A 17,129-nucleotide genomic window follows, 5' to 3' on the forward strand; every position below is an offset into this window, starting at 1 on the left:
ACCTCCATGGTCTGTGCTTGGTGCATTGCCTTGATAGCCGTCTGTGCCATGGCTCTTGTTGTAAAAGTCACAAATGCACAACCTGGTAAGAGAAGTGTCAATAACTCATTCATTCATTTGCTTATTAAATATCCGATTGACATTTACTGAGCACCTGCTATGTGCCAAGTACTATGCTAGCAATAACAGTCGTGGTTCCTGCCTACAGGGGTTAGAGATCTAGTAAAGGAGACAGATACATTGTAACAGTGACTAGTGCTTCAGTGAAAAAGTAGGGAAGCACAAGAAGAAAGAAAGTGCTTGATAAAGGGATAAAGGAGAGAAATCCTAATCCTCTAGTTCCTCTGGATAAGAAAGTGTTTCCATTAAGGACCTGTCCAAGCACAAAAAGAGAAAATTTTAATACATGACATTGAAGTGCAGAATGCAGACTCCTTAGGGGGATGGGACAATTCTAAAGGAATCAGTTGGTAGACGGAACCTACATTTACAATATCAAGCCCAGCCACTCCATCATCACAGGGTCATGTTAGCTAGTGATCCCTGGTTTCCACTGGTCTAACTAAAAGAGACTCTAAATTTAAGACCAGTATCTTTAAAGGCTAAAAATGTACCCACCTCGGCTCAGGCCATCAGGTCCCCGTAATATCCGGCATTCTTCAATCTGTCCAAATGAAGAGAACATGACTCGGATGTCATTTTCAGTGCACTTCTTGGAAATCATACCAATAAACAGCTTCCTGTCTTCCACTGCTAAGAGAGTAAAACACAAAAGGCTTGAACATCATTACTACAAGAGGTAGTATGGCACAGACCCTGGAGTCAGACCATCTATGTTTGGATCCTGGCTCTATGCCTTTATATCATATTAGTTGGATTCTAAGATACACATTTTTTCATCATTTAGCAACTCATCTTATAATCAACTGAACCTTTAAATTGGAAACATTTAGATAAAATATAGTAATTTGCGATCCTGTGAAAGTTACTTAACCATTCTGTGCCTGTCACTTCTGATTAACAGGGCTAACCGTGTTTCTCTTAAAGGTAGCTGTAGGTATTAAATGCAAAGCACTCAGCATCTTGCCTAGCACTTAGTGATGTTTGCTCTTACTAGCAGTTCTACTACACCGAAGAAGGACAAGTTTTTCACATTTAATTGATATGACAAGAGAAACAGAACACACCTTTTGGTGAGTGTAAATGTCCACTTTCCTTTTCTGATTATTCTCTTGAGGACTAAGTTCTCCTTCCTACTTGTCCATCTCCCCTTCCCCCACTCTTGTCGTAGGAAATTATATTCATCAAAGACATTCCAGTTTACTCTAAAATGTTCTTGTACTATTTACGTATCAACTCTCTCCATCTCATTTATTTACCATATTTATTTTAAAGAAAAAAAAACCCAGACAATTTAGATGACAGATTACTTAGTGCAATGGACTACAATCTTACACCATACACAAAAATTAACTCAAAATGGATTAGACTTAAACGTATGACCTGAAACCATAAAACTCCAAGAAGAAAACATAGGCAGTAAGCTCCATAAAACCAATCTTAAAGATGATTTTTTGGATCTGACTCCCAAAACAAAGGCAACAAAAACAGAAATAAACTAAAAAGCTTCTACAGGGGCGCCTGGGTGGCGCAGCCGGTTAAGCGTCCGACTTCGGCCAGGTCACGATCTCGCGGTCCGTGAGTTCGAGCCCCGCGTCGGGCTCTGGGCTGATGGCTCAGAGCCTGGAGCCTGTTTCCGATTCTGTGTCTCCCTCTCTCTCTGCCCCTTCCCCGTTCATGCTCTGTCTCTCTCTGTCCCAAAAATAAATAAACGTTGAAAAAAAAAAATTAAAAAAAAAAAAGCTTCTACAGAGCAAAGAAAATCATCAACAAAATGCAAAGGCAACCTACTGAATGGGAAAAATATTTGCAAATCATGTATCTGATAAAGGGTTAATATCCAATATATAAATAACACCTACAACTCAGGAACAACAAAACACAGCACCCAGTTAAAAAAAATGGGCAGAGGATCTGAACAGGTATTTTTCCAAAGAAGACATGCAGCAAATGGCCATCAGGTACATGAAAAGATGCTCAACATCACCAATCATCAAGAAAATGCCAATCAAAGCAACAATGAAGTATCCCCTCCCACTTGTTAGAATGGCTATAATCAAAAAGACAAGAAATAACGAGTTGGTGAGGATGTGAAAAAGAGAGCCCTTGGTGCATTGCTGGTGGGAATGTAAACTGACTGCAGCCAATGTAAAAACCAACATGGTTCCTCAAAAATTTAAAAACAGAGCTACCATATAAGCCAGTAATTCCACTTCTGGGTATTTATCTAAAGAAAACAAAAACACAAACTCAGAAAGCTGCATACTCCGGGCACCTGGATGGCTAAGTCGGTGGAGCATGCGACTCTTGATCTTGGCATTGTGAGTTTGAGCCCTACAATGGGTGTAGAGATTATTTAAAAATAAAGCCTAATGGGCTGCCTGGGTGACTTGGTTAAGCGTCCGACTTCAGCTCAGGTCATGATCTCGCGGTTCATGAGTTCAAGCCCCGCGTCGAACTCTGTGCTGACAGCTCAGAGCCTGGAACCTGCTTCAGAATCTGACTCCCTCCTCTCTGCCCCTCCCCACTCATGCTCTGAAAATACACGTTAAAAAAGAATTAAAAAAAAAAAAAATAAAGCCTAAAAAGAAAAATAGCTGCACACCCATGTTCACTGCAGCATTATTTACAATAGTCAAGACATGGAAACAACCTAAGTGTCTATCAACAGATGAGCAGATAAAGAAAATGTGGGACACGGACACACACACACACACACACACACACACACACACACACACACACACACGCCCTGGATATTATTCAGCCATAAAAAAGAATGGAATCTTGCCATTTGTGGCGGCATGGATAGACCTTGAAGACTTTAGGTTAAGTGAAATAAGTCAGAGAAAGATACTGTATGATCTCACTTACATAAAATCTTAAAAACAAACAAAAAACTCCCTAAGTTCATAGATACAGAAACCAAATTGGTGGTTGGAGGTTGGGCGTAAGGGAGTGGGCAAAAAAGGTAAAAAGGATCCACAGGTGGTGCACCTGGGTGGCTCAGTCAGTCAAGTGTCCAACTTCGGCTCGGGTCACAATCTCCTGGTTCATGGGTTCAAGCCCAGTGTGGGGTTCTGTGCTGACAGCAGGCAGCCTGGAGCCTGCTTCAGATTCTGTGTCTCCTTCTCTCTCTCTGACCCTCCCCCTCTCTCTCTCAAAAATAAATAACAAGACTTGAAAAATTTTTTTAAAGGATCAAAAGGTACAAACTTCCCATTATAAAATAATTTAGCCTGGTGACTACAGTTAACAGCAATGTAATGCACATTTGAAAGCTGCTTAGAAAGCAGACCTTAAAAATTCTCATCAAAACTTTTTTAATTTTCTTTTTTTTAATTTACATCCAAATTAGTTAGCATATAGTGCAACAATGATTTCAGTAGATTCCTTAGTGCCCCTTACCCATTTAGCCCATCCCCCCTCCCACAACCCCTCCAGCAACCCTGTTTGTTCTCCATATTTAAGAGTATCTTATGTTTTGTCCCCCTCCCCGTTTTTATATTATTTTTGCTTCCCTTCCCTTATGTTCATCTGTCTTGTCTCTTAAAGTCCTCATGAGTGAAGTCATATATTTGTCTTTCTCTAAGTTCACTTAGCATAATACCCTCCAGTTCCATCCACGTAGTTGCAAATGGCCAGTATTTCATTCGTTTTGATTGCCAAGGAATACTCCACTGTATATTTGTGTGTGTGTGTGTGTGTGTGTGTGTGTGTGTATGTACAACAAGCACATGACAGAAATTAGATATAAAATCCCAAGTCCTGTGGTGCCTCGGTTATATATATATATATATATATATATATATATATATATATATACACACACACACACACACACACACACACACACATATATACATACATATATATATATATACACCACATCCATTGATGGACATTTGGGCTCTTTCCATACTTTGACTATTATTGATAATGCTGCTATAAACATGGGGGTGCATGTGCCCCTTTGAAACAGCATACCTGTATTCCTTGGATAAATACCTAGTAGTGCAATTGCTGGGTCGTAGGGTAGTTCTAGTTTTAGGTTTTTGAGGAACCTCCATACCGTTTTCCAGAGTGGCTGCACCAGCTTGTATTCTCACATCAAAACTTTTTTTGTTACTATGTATGGTGACAGATACTAACTAGACTTACTATGGGTGATCATTTTAATATATACAAATACTGAATCATTATGTTGCACACCTGAAACGAATGTTTTATGTCACTTAGACTTCAATAATAATAATAATAATAATAATAATAAAAAGATTACTTAAAGCAAACACAACCAGATACCATCAGAATGAACACTAAACTGGCAGAAACCTTCTAAGGAGAAGGCTTTTACACACTTGCTTACCATTGTTCTTCTCACTGTCGGCAGGTTTCATCTGTATAGGATGATGCATCTAAAAAGGAAAACACACAGATACTATCACTGTACACACTGAAGGCATTCAGAAAGATAAGTGAGGACTCTAAAGGAAATACCAAAACCAGAGCCTTAAGAGTTCTCTCTATACTCACGTCTGCCTCAAGATAATTTTTTCCCAAAGTATCAAAATAGAGTATGAATCAAGAGGTTAAAATTCTTTTGGTTAAGAGAGAACTACATGACCTTCAGCCTATGTTCTTTGAAATATTCCCTTTATGTCCTCCTTTACATCAATTTCTGTGGCAGTTACTTTTTCCCCAAGATGGCTTTCAGTGTGGGCCTGACACCTATAAGTATGTTCCATGTGTTAAAACCACCACAGTTCCACTTCCTACTAGGAGCTTTCTTACCCCTGGTAGGACCTTCATGTTGTGAAGAGCATTCTGCGCCTCTAATGCAGCTTTACGGGTGTAAAATGTAACAAAACAGCACCCTGCAATAAACAAGATTTCACAAAATCAAACCAGTCCTTTGAAAGCAGGTAATTCCTAGAGTACTCCCTCCTCCACAGACATACTGGAACTTCAAAGAGAAGACTGGGTATATTAAAATTAGCATCCCTCCCCCCAAAGAGAGAAAGGGGGGGGGGGAGGGAAAGAAGCAGAAAAACACCCTACACTACTTTCTATTCATTTTCTATATTGTTATAGTCTTCTAGTTCTACTAAAATTCTTTAGCTGCTCCTATAAACTTCTCTGGGAAAGATAACTTCCCTTGCAAAGGTCACAGTACCATGCCATTTGACGTACCCTACCTGGAGCACCGGGGAGTGTGCTGGGCAAGACACTCAGAACAAATAAAAAAGGGGCCTTGCACTCACAGCTTGTAGTCTATCAGGAACTCATTCTTTCTCAGAATAAATCAATCCTTATAGTCAATTTCTACCATACACATCAAACATAATAACCATTTATTAAATTATAAAATGACTAAAGAGCAAGAAACTCTTAACACCTTTTTTGGACCCTTGGTCCTCATCAAATATAAGATTCTAACAGCACATGGCACTAAGGAGATTTGTAGATTTTGTGATTTGTATCTTTATTAGGGATAGGAGGGGAGAGGTGTGTCTTATAAATATGGGCTCATCGTCCCATGAGATACCATATAGATTCCTTTCAAAATCACCCTGCAATTAAGATTTTAAAGTACTGCATGTTCTACTGCCAGTCGTTAATATAAAGGAACTATAATACTTTATATTTTTGGTTAACTATACACATAGAGAAAATAATTTATCTGCTTCTTGATCCTCTGCTCTTAAGCTGGCTTCAAACCTAACAATCCTGCTTGCTCACATCTGCACTGTAGAACAGCTTCCACAGAAAATTATTCTAACATCGGTCATTTAGAAAAGAATATTGTATGTGCATGTATAGGGCAAAGCTAGTGCCTCTTCTACCATTGCTCCCATAAAGCTTCTACTCTGCTAGGTATTTCTGGAAGCAACGCAGTCTTTCTTCCATTCATTTGTAGGCTACAACAAACAGGTTACCTAAAAACAGGTCCTTCCTGGTTGCTAAGCCTTCCTATGAAGACTCTGCAAACACTAACAGAAATTCATAGGTACAGTGTAGATAGTGCCTTCCTTTCAGCTTATTCTAGCCAAAACACCAAAGAAAACCTTATGTAGTTAGTTTACTTCAACTTTATTTTTGCCATTGCATCCCTAAGATCAAGAGACATTCACATTTAAAAAAAGAGAGGGGCGCCTGGGTGGCTCAGTTGGCTAAGCACCTGACTTCGGCTCAGGTCACGATCTAGCAGTTCATTGAATTCGAACCCCACATTGGGCTCTGCACTGACAATGCAAAGCCTACTTCAGGTCCTGTCTCCCTCTCTGCCCCTCCCCTGCTCTCTCTCTCTCTCTCTCAAAAATAAACATTAAAAGAGAGAGAGTGAGACAGAGATAGACTCTCACATGAGTTTGTCTCTTAAATTTAGAGCTCTCACAAAGGACCATCTACGATCCAATTTACAAGTTATCCTCATGATATCAACTTAACTTTTTATTTTTAAGCCATTAAATGTGTTTGGGCTGGAAGATGTAACTATTCTAAAAGGAAAGCCCCTTTGGATGTGACCACAGGAACATTCTGGCAATGAGAGACAGCAAGCACATGACAGAAATTAGATATAAAATCCCAAGTCCTGGGGTGCCTGGGTGGCTCGGTCAGTTAAGCATCTGACTCTTGATTTCGGCTCAGGTCATGATCTCACAGTTTGTGGGATCAAGCCCTGCATCAGACTCTGAACCGACAGCATGGAGCCTGCTTGGGATTCTCTCTCTCTCTGCCCTTCCCCTGCACATGCTCTCTCTCTCAAAATAAATAAAATTAAGTAAACAACAACAACAAACAAAACACCAACCCAAAGCCCTTACCTTTGCTCTGAGGAGGGTTTTGGCTCCTATCCCTTAGGACATTGATTTCATAGACAGCACCATACTGTTCAAAGAGTTCCCTCAAGTCCTTCTCAGACCAGGTTCTTGGAACCTGGCCCACAAACATCTTGATAGCATCAAGATCCGGTTGGTCTGGGTGGTCCAGGGTGCCGTTCATTTTCTTTGAGCTGCATAAAACAAAATATAGCTTCTATTATGCATTCATGGTGCTCTCCAGGGAAATGTTTCTTTTCTTTAAAGATCTCAACTACTTCCTAAAAAAGTCGGGAGAAAGAATTCTACTTCTTTTCACTACAGTCATTCAATTTACCAGAGTTCTCTGGTCTTCCCCTTAGCCATGGCCATGCTTTCCATTAGATCCCAAACTGAAGTCACCATTCTGATTAGGGCATTCTGGGTTTGAACTAAGTAATCAAATGTCACTCAATCCTTGTCTAGCCTGAGAATTCTTGTAAGAACCTAAGAGGCAAACTTCCTAAAGCAAGTTTTAGTGGTTTTGAAACACAGTTAACAAAACTCTTAAAAATGTGCATAAAAATCACAATGGACTGTTGATTAGTGGGTAAGATGCAGGACTCCCCACGTATACAATGACAGGTGACAAGTCTTTTTTCAGCAGATGTTAGAACAAAGCACTTGATTTCCAAGGCCTAAGCTAAGAACAGAACAGAAAGAATGTCAGCCTTTGAATGTTGCTGTCACAGTCCTCGACCCAGTGCTCTTAAGTCATGCTTCCAAGAGCAAAACAAAGCTTCGCCTTTTAAACTTTCACAAATGATTGTTATATAGACAATGACAACACCATCCTAGGGTTTTTTGTTTCTGAGTTATCCAACTTACTACTAGTTCTCTAAGACTGTACCAGTTAATTCCCTTACCAAGTAAACCATTACAACATCCACAAACTCTCGCAATCCTATCACATCAAACTTGTAACACTCCTGCTTTAATACCTTCATTTTAACCCTCCCACTGCCAAGAACCTAGAGGGATTCCTGGACTACAAATGTTTCCACTCAGAATGAATCAAAGTCCTTCTCCTACCACTGTAGCTCAAGAACGTATCTTAGCATTTATCACAACCATTAATACCTTAAGTTCCAAACAGCCAGCATGGCTAACTTTTCTGTTAGTGCATGCTTAATCCAGAAATCACTTCATCAAATTCAAATTTGCCACGTCCTCGGGGCGCCTGGGTGGTTCCATCGGTTAAGCATCCGACTTTAGCTCAGGTCATGCTCTCTCAGTTTGTGAGTTCGAGCCCCGCGACTGGCTCTGTGCTGACAGCTCAGAGCCTGGAGCCTGCTTCCGATTCTGTGTCCCCCTGTCTCTTGGCCCCTCCCTTACTCATGCTCTGTCTCTCTCTGTCTCTCAATAATAAATAAATGTTTAAAAAAAAAAACAACAACAAATTTGCCACGTCCTAATATCAACCCTAAATAAAACACTAGTTTCCTTTAAAGGAAAAACAACAGTTTTTCTACCAGTGCTATCTTCTGAACAATATTTGAAGATACGTGAGAATGCTGGATCTATGAAGGTGGTTTAACCTCTGTATTTTAATTCCTACTTTTAACTGAACACCCACAGGAACTATTTACATATTGCCTTGGCTGAATCTAGTACTAAATATCAAAAGCTGTAAGGCAAATGGCATATAGACCAACTCTTGCTACTATGTCTGGAAAGGTTTCCCCATGTTCTTTCAGGTAAATTTAGTCTGTTTCGTCAGGACTCAAACAGTACTAAATTTCCCCCTTCATTATAGTATTTACCACCTTTTAGCATAATCTGCCTATATCTAGCTCTCCCAATTAGACTGAGAGTTCCTTGAAGGCAGAAACTGTTTTGCTTGCTATTCATTCTTACAGTCACACCTGGCATAGCACCTGGTTCAAAGTAAGTCCTCAGATGTGTGGGATGGGAGGAATTTCTTGTTCTCAACAATTCCCCCTTTAATTTAAGCAACTAATCCTGATAAAAATGAACACTGTGCACAAAGGGGGCTCACAAAGAGCAGCTGTTATCTCCTGTGATTATTTGTCACCAGATCAATCTACCCCAAGTGTTTTGAAATGCATTATTTTATTGGTTTTCCTTTAGTTTTGAATTACTAAATTCAGGTTGTTGTAAAAATATAATGGGGCTCAGTCGGTTAAGCGTCTGACTTTGGCTCAGGTCATGATCTTGCAGTTCATGGGTTCGAGCCCCATGTCTGGCTCTGTGCCGACAGCTCAGAGCCTGGAGCCGGCTTTAGATTCTGTATCTTCCTCTCCCCCTAGCTCACACTCTCTCTCAAAAATAAACATTTATATATATATATATTTATGTAGATGAAACGTAGTTGCTTTTAGAAGGTAATCCCAATGTTCTGACAAACCACGCTATGATTAAAAAAAAAAAACAAAAAACCCAAAACTCTATGACTAACGAAACAATGGCTGTCGCTCCCAACAACCTGCCTCTAACAAGTTTAATTACCAGTTTTAATATCATTTTATTAAAATGTTGCTGGTCTTTAATATTTCCATCCTAGGGAGGGTTAAAGGGTTAACACAGAACCCCCAAATGGTGCTCAGAATATGTTTTGATAAGAATGTTGACACTACTTTTGAAAAGAGGCAGGGGTTTACTGATTTGTAATTATATTGGAGGCAAACACTCTGTCCGTTCCTTCTGTATTTGTGTGCCATTTCTAAATTTTCTACATCACTGTTTAGTGCAAAAGAATCATCAATAATCAACATATATGCATTACGGTTTATTTAAAGTTCAGTGGAGACTCAGCATTCTAGATGAATACCCTCCCTTTCTCTCTTTACTCTCCAAATCCTTCTCCATTTCTTCACATCCACCTACTCCATGAACCACCCTTTCCCTCTGTATATACCAATTCATTAGCCAGAAGAATCTTCTGGACCAGTGCTATTCAAAGTGCCAAGGACCAGGGAAAATCTTCAAATTTAACCCTTTAGAAACTCCCTCCCCCAGACCCCCATTTGGAGAGAGACAGCAAGCAGGGAAGGGGCAGAGAGGAAAGAAAGAATCCCAAGCAGGTCCCTCACTGTCAGTGCAGAGCCCGATGCAGGGCTCGAACTCATGGACTGTGAGATCATGACCTGAGCTGAAGTCAAGAGTCGGCCACTTAACCCACTGAGCCACCCAGGTGCCCCACCCTTTAGAAACTTTTATAGAAACTGAACTAGGTAACTTTATATATATTCAATCTAATAATAATTAAAAGATACAAAATGCAAGCTTATACCTTATTATCTTGTCTTCCTACTTGACTGTTTTTATTGTATTTTAGAAGTCAGGTCGTGACAGGCTTAGGACATGGTTCTTCACCAGTCTGAGAAGCACTTCTAGAGCACAGCAAATTACCAGGCCATGTTGAAGATGCTGTGGACATCATGTAACCGGAATGTTGCACTGACTTATTCTTTCCTCTAATAAATCCTGGGCACTTATACAGTTATACAGGCCAGACACTATGTGAAATGTGGTATATATTGGTGAATAAGGAAATCATTATAAACTTTTATTGTGTCAGAGGAAATGAACAACAATGTTCTTCCATCCTCAACTTCCTCACACATTTCCAGCATGCATGTTGTCCTTAGAAGTAACCACTGCACAAAAAAGTCACCTGGGAACAAGACTCTCAGTGTGATATGCCAAGGACCCCACGTCATCAAGGTGTGGCATTTACTCTACATATCACTAAAAACACTCTCAAATGTGTGCCTTACCTCCCCATTGACGGAGAGCTCCTCAGAGTCAGTGATCATGAATTACTGATATTGATTATGCCTACTCAAGAACCAATGAATTCAGCAGCCCCCTGGAGAAGTACCTATACTATCCCTGTCATTCTTAAGAAGCAAGTCTATGGATATTCTTATCCTCTGTGAAATTACTGACCTGGGAGCAGGGTGGGAGAGAGGAAAAGCAGGGAATGAGGGAAGCAAGGAAGGAAGAAGAGAGATAAGGAGGCAGCAAGTGTTTTAGGGGAGAGGTATGGCACCAACCACCTTGTTTTACATTTCTGCTTCTAGCAGCAACTAGCAAATCATTAAAAATGAGAAAATGTGAAAAATCAGGACCAGAGGCTGCCTTGTCTACCTGGATTCTTGATGGAACATGCTATAGGAAAGTAAAAAAGAGAACCATTTTGGAAGAGAAACAGGAGAGACAAAACTAAGAGCTTCATTTTCAAAGCACACATTTGTTCAGAATTCTTAAACCCTCTCTTCTTTCTCTTATCTCCCTCTCAAAACTTCCTGGCCCCAGGCCCAGCTCAGGGGGGCAGAGTTAATGTCTTGTCCCACTTTTTCCCCATCCCCTGGCTCCACCTAACTATACCAGTGGGGTGAACCTTAACCCAACAAACTGATCTACCGGGTAGCCAGAAATCTAAGACCTATGCTTAAAACAGAAAGGCCTGGCCAATCAAGCTCCTTACGGCTTGGCTTTACCAAGCAAGACAATAGCCACTGGCCACATGTGGTTACTGCATAGGATAAGGAGAGGCAGAGAACATTTTTATCATCACAGAAAGCTCTATGGCACAGAACACTGCTCTACAGAACCTGGAACTGGTTAACAGAAACAGGCAGTGATGAAGTCAGAATTCGGGAAGCTGCAAGCAGAGACAGCCTCAGGTGACAAGGTAAAAGGGCAGTGGCAAGAGATAAGAGAGGTCATGCTACAACATCGACATCGATGAAGCCTGAAAACATGATGCCAAGTGAAAGAAGCCAATCACAAAAGGCTACACATTGTGTGATTCCATTTATATGAAATTTCCAGGACAGACCAATCTATAAAGATAGAAAGCAGGTTAGCAGTTGCCTAGGAATGGGAACTGGGGGTGCAGGAGGATGACTGCTAATGGGTACCAGATTTCTTCTTGGGGTGATCAAAGTGTTCTGGAATTAGACAGCGGAGGCAGTTGTGCAACTTTGTGGACACAGTAAAAATCACTGAATTATGCATTTAAAAGGATAAATTTTATGTTATGTGAATTATATCTTAATCTGAGAGACAAAGAGAGACGGAGCAAGAAAACGGGATGGAAGGGAGAATGGCAAGGCAAAGCCATGCTGCAATCAAGCAGCAGCACGTGCAGTGAGGACAAGAGACAGGACAAGTGTGTCCTGGGTCAGAAAGAAAGGATTTTCTAAGTCTTCCAGAAAGTTCCTAATTACATTACAGTCCAGCCCATGTGTGCCCTTACAAAAAAACCCTTTCACATATGCTAGCTCCAGTGGGTATCTGTTCTTTGCAGCCAAACAGGCTGGCAAATACTACCTTTACATCTGCTCAAAAATCAATTCCTTGGGTGGGAACAAAATGAGTAAAGGAGATTAATAAATACAAATCTCCAGTTAATTAAGTCATGGGGATGTAATGTACAGCATGGGAATATAATAAATAAAACTATTAACTTTGCAGGTGACAAGAGACTTACTGTCATGACCATTTCACAACGTACACAAATGTCAAATCACTGTGCTGCATACCTGAAACTAACATAATACTGTATGTCAACTATACCTCAATAAATTAAAAAATAATTCCCAAAACCTTTCATTACTCATTTTTTTCCACTCAACCCTTCTCATTACCTGTTGACCTCCATTTGTTCATTATACAAACAGAAAAATTTTGGATACTTACCAATCCCCAAGAGGCATAAATATTTGTTGCTTCCCAATCTTCAGCCACCACCCACCCCTACCAGGTCCCTCTGGCTCAGATACTGTGCTGTGGAAAACCGGCACAGAAGAACATCAGAATAAAAAGGACCCAGAAACACTGGCCTGAGTTACTTACCAACTGTTCTCTAGTGAGACAAAATTGTACGTATTCTAGAAGGAAGGAATTTCCTTTTGGATAAAGGGAGATCTTCCTGTTAGTTGGGATGTTAGGTATTAGAAAAAGCTCTTAATAAAGGTTAAGTCACCTTTCAACAACTAAACAGGCTAACAATGCTTGTGAAGGTTTTCAGCCTTCTTCCCTGAGAAATGGAGATAACACCTAGAGACCTTATTTCAGTAATTATCTTTAATTATTAAAAACAAACAAACCTCACAGGGCTTATCATTCATTCAACTGTATTTCCTAACCTCCTACTATGTGCCAGATACTACACACTCAAGGGGCTATAGAAGGGGACTGAGCAGTACCTGTCCTGAAGGTGATGGCACCAAACAAGTGGAAGAACACAACTATAAGGACCTTCAAATATTTTCATGGATGCTTAAAAGTTCTGTGGGGAAAAAAAATGGGTATGATGGTTTTATTGTATTTGGAGGAGGAGGGCAGGGACTTAAGCTGAATGGACAAAGGGGCTGGAAACAGTGCTGTATAGAATGGAGTGATGTGAAAATGGTAAGAACTCAGAAAAAAGAGAAGAAGGTAAGATAACATTAGGTAAAAAAAGGACTTGAGAAACTTAGGGGAGAGTACACATTTTAAAAGATTAGAAAAAAAGAGAGAAAACATTAGAAAATCACTGAGAATAAACAGATACATTGGAAAGATGCCCTGAAGAGCTTTTCTTGTGATACTAACAGGCCTGGACTTTATTCCAAGATTCTTTTTTTAAGGTTTATTTATTTTTGAAGGAGAGAGACAGAGTGAGAGAAGGGGAGGGGCAGAGAGAGAGGGAGACACAGAATCTGAAGCAGGCTCCAGGCTCTGAGCTGTCAGCACAGAGCACAACATAGAGCCCGAACTCACAAACTGTAAGATCATGACCCGAGCTGAAGTCGGATGCTTAACCAACTGAGCCACCCAGGCCCCGCTATTACAAGATTTTTAAACAAGGAAGTGATCGGACTGGTCTTTTAAAGACAACTGACAATACAGAGGATGAAATAGAAGTGGGGAAATAAAGAGATTTTTGCACAAACTAGCTCCTAAGATTAGGGCCCAGTCTCAGGCAATGCTGAAAAATTTGGGGGCAGAACCCACTAGAAATTGGAGATAACCCAATGAAAAAGATGACGAAAAGAAGTTACTGATCCCTCTTAGGTTCTAGTACAGTCATTTTGGGAAAGTGTTTTTGCACGGGGAAGTTCAGGGGACATTTGGGGGAAAAATACAGAGATGTGAGAATCAGAAAAGCAATCGGTACCCCCTTAAGCCAAGGGAAAGCTAAAAGGGACTGAGCTACAACTCCTAGAGAACACCCATTTCCTAGGGTACAAGCAAAGTAAGAGAAACCAGGGAAGCTGAAGAGTAGTCACAGCAGAATCAAGGACACTGTTAAAAGTAAGAATAGGAACTACAGTTCAGGTCCCCAGCCCTTCCACAGCTCCTCCAGCCATTCTTCTCTTTTGCAGGAAATTTTGAAATAGATACATTGCTAGATCACATTACTGGGCAAAATCACTTGAGAGAGAAAACTACTGATGTCAAGTCTCCTGCTAAAGAGTACGAATTAAAAGAAGGGCTGAGAACCCAACAAAAATGTGGCAAACACACCATTCTCACGAACTTTCTTCTTCCCAAATCTGTGTTTTGGTATATGGTGCCCATGAGAATGGGCCCAAACACTTGCAATAATGAAAGAAGTCGATGGGTACCTGCTCAATGACACCTGAGGCAGCCTGGTCTAGGGGGCAAAAATAAAAAAGATTATCATTAAACTTGATTTGAGGTCCAAAGCCGACACCAATTGTCCTCAGGCAAGTCAGTTACAGCCTCTCAACTGTTTCTCATCTGTAAACAGAGGCAACAGCCTGTGCCCAATTAACCTCCCAAAGCTTTTGAGAAGATGGAAGACTAAAACAAAGGCAAACATACTTGGGAAAACATGCTCCAACCGCATGCTCCCTGATCACCTCTGACAGAATGACCTGTATTCAGTCCATTAGCTCTCAAACTTCAGTGTGCATGAAAACCACATGGGGCATTGCTAAAATACAGATTCTGGGGCCTTTTTCTAACATCAGAATATCTGGGCATGGGTCCAGGAATCAGCATTTTCATGTTCCAGGTGACTTTCATGCAGTGTTCCGTGATCCAGACTTCATGGGATACTGAATTAGTTTAACCTCTTGAAATATGAGAGAGCAGGCTGAGGAAAAATACTGTATCTAAGGACTGAACAAAGGCGGTGGCAAAACAGAGAGAAACTGTTACAATGAAAGATAATTTGAGCCACAAAGTCCTAGTTCTAGGGACATATATCTGGTATGTGGGAGTATTTTGATAATATATATTAAGTCTTTATGATGGCATTGATTTCACCTGTTAGCTACAGCTGTTAACAAAATTTTAGCAGTAAAGAGCTTGCATAAAAAGACAAACCTAAATTACCATTATTTTGGACACTACAGAGAAGGCATAACATCCGTATCAAATGAGTGAGCCAGCTAACTTTGAGGTCCCCCAAACTATTCCACAGAGAACTGTTCAAAATCTGCTATCATCCACACCTGCTACAGATAATCCCAAGGTAGATGGATTTCCAACGGAGGGCTATACTGAAGGACTTAGACTACTGCCTGTTATCTAGGGAATATTCTACCATTTAATATTCTTGGCTTTGAATAACCTAAGGCTCATCTGCTTGAGGTTTCAAGATACTTTGAAACCTAGTTTAATTAACTGAAAACAAGAGTTAGAAATGCGTTCTTCACGAAGTTCAGAGTTCAGGTTCCCTGAAGCTACAACTCAGGACCAGGTTAGCATTTTAGCTGTGTACAATGATAATGTCACTTACTAAACAGTATTTTAAACTGATTAGATTTCTTGTTCCCATGGTGAAAATTTGGGCAAATTGCCAATCAAAATTGATACAGTTTTGCTGAGGAGGGGAGGGGAAGAGCACACATCTGACATCCCTGAAATCATGTGTTGTGTTGCATTTTCAGTTTGACTAGGAAAAAATCAGGGCCCAGGGATACAGTTTAGATGCCAATACAGCATTCTACATACATTACTAAATACACTCTAGTAACCTGTCTCCACTGTGACATGAGTCTAAGAATTTGATGTAAATAAATAACATCCCAAAAGACTGTTTGAAATTGCATACCCAACACAAAGCAGTAAAGCTAAGGTTTAAAAAAAAAAAAAATGCACTGGAATCTATCACATGGGGAAACACTACAGCTTGCTTGAAGGGACTGGAGCCAGCACACTTGAGTTGATGTTGCTGCTCATGTATCAAATGTACCCTTTTGTACAGAACTTAGCTACAGCCCCAAGGAAATCAGTAGTAAGGAGACAGAATCAGAGTACAATAGAAAATAATAATACTGTGGACTTTGGCTTCCTCACCCGATTTTTTCCTTCCCTCTTTTAGGGAAAGGGACCAGTTTTACCAAATAACAAAGAAAACAGCCCAGTTCCTCTGCTTATGATAAAAATTAGACAACAAAAATACTTACACAGGACTGGAATTCAAAGAGCAATGATCCACCATCATTTCTGGAAGGAAATCCAACTTAAACGCAGCCATCACCTCACTCTCCCCTTCAGAAGCCAATGATATTAACTTGCTGCACTTGTCTGATCCACAAATACACACAGCTTTAGCTTCCTGGGCCCCACAAAAAACACAAAGTGGAAACAGGAGCTCAGGGAAACCAGCAATAAGTGCCACAGAAACAGGCAGGACTGGGGAGGGGAAAGGGAGTACTGGATTAAAAGGGGGATGTGAGCATGTGAAGGGAGGCTCAGCCCGGCACACAATGAAAGTGCTGATGCGCCAGGCTGGGTTTGTGTGATTTTCCCTGGCGAAGCAGTACTAAGTGCACTGTCAGATAAATAGAGTGTCAGATCCATGAAGATAGCAGTGGCTAACAGAGCAGAAGTAACACTAACTTGTTTCACATCTTCAAACTCCTTTCTGCAAATCAGGTTTTGAGGGGCCCCAAGGCCTGAAACTACCTGAAGCAAAAAAAGAAAAGAAAAAAGAAAAAAGAAAAGGAAAGGAGAGGAGAGGAGAGGAAAGGAAAGGAAAGGAAAGGAAAGGAAAGGAAAGGAAAGGAAAGGAAAGGAAAGGAAAGGAAAGGAAAGGAAAGGAAGAAAAAAAAGCTCACCTCATGTGGTCTGAAAATGTTTTTGGAAGGAAAAACTAGGCTGTTGGCCTTGGTTTAAACTTAGTTTTCCATGTGCCAAAGGCAGCAATGAACACAGTGC

At 40.5% G+C, this 17,129-nt stretch overlaps 1 protein-coding gene across 15 annotated transcripts in view; it reads right to left on the reverse strand.

Moving 5' to 3' along the window:
• CELF1 (CUGBP Elav-like family member 1) overlaps positions 1-17,129 on the reverse strand; it is a 75,530-nt gene that overhangs the window by 15,534 nt on the left and 42,867 nt on the right. For 8 of the 15 annotated variants that reach the window (XM_045039277.1, XM_019812410.3, XM_019812412.3 and 5 more), the window contains 5 exons: positions 6,948-7,135; positions 4,915-4,997; positions 4,490-4,538; positions 619-753; positions 3-82 (listed from right to left, as the gene is read on the reverse strand). In XM_045039277.1, the coding sequence (XP_044895212.1) occupies positions 3-82; positions 619-753; positions 4,490-4,538; positions 4,915-4,997; positions 6,948-7,135 (535 nt within the window). Of the gene's footprint in view, positions 1-2; positions 83-618; positions 754-4,489; positions 4,539-4,914; positions 4,998-6,947; positions 7,136-16,375; positions 16,528-17,129 lie in introns of those variants that run through there. The other 7 variants (XM_045039274.1, XM_045039275.1, XM_023239830.2 and 4 more) reach the window with 2 other exon arrangements.

The sequence above is a fragment of the Felis catus genome, chromosome D1 (genome assembly GCF_018350175.1).
Source record: "Felis catus isolate Fca126 chromosome D1, F.catus_Fca126_mat1.0, whole genome shotgun sequence".
Classification (NCBI taxonomy): domain Eukaryota; kingdom Metazoa; phylum Chordata; class Mammalia; order Carnivora; family Felidae; genus Felis; species Felis catus.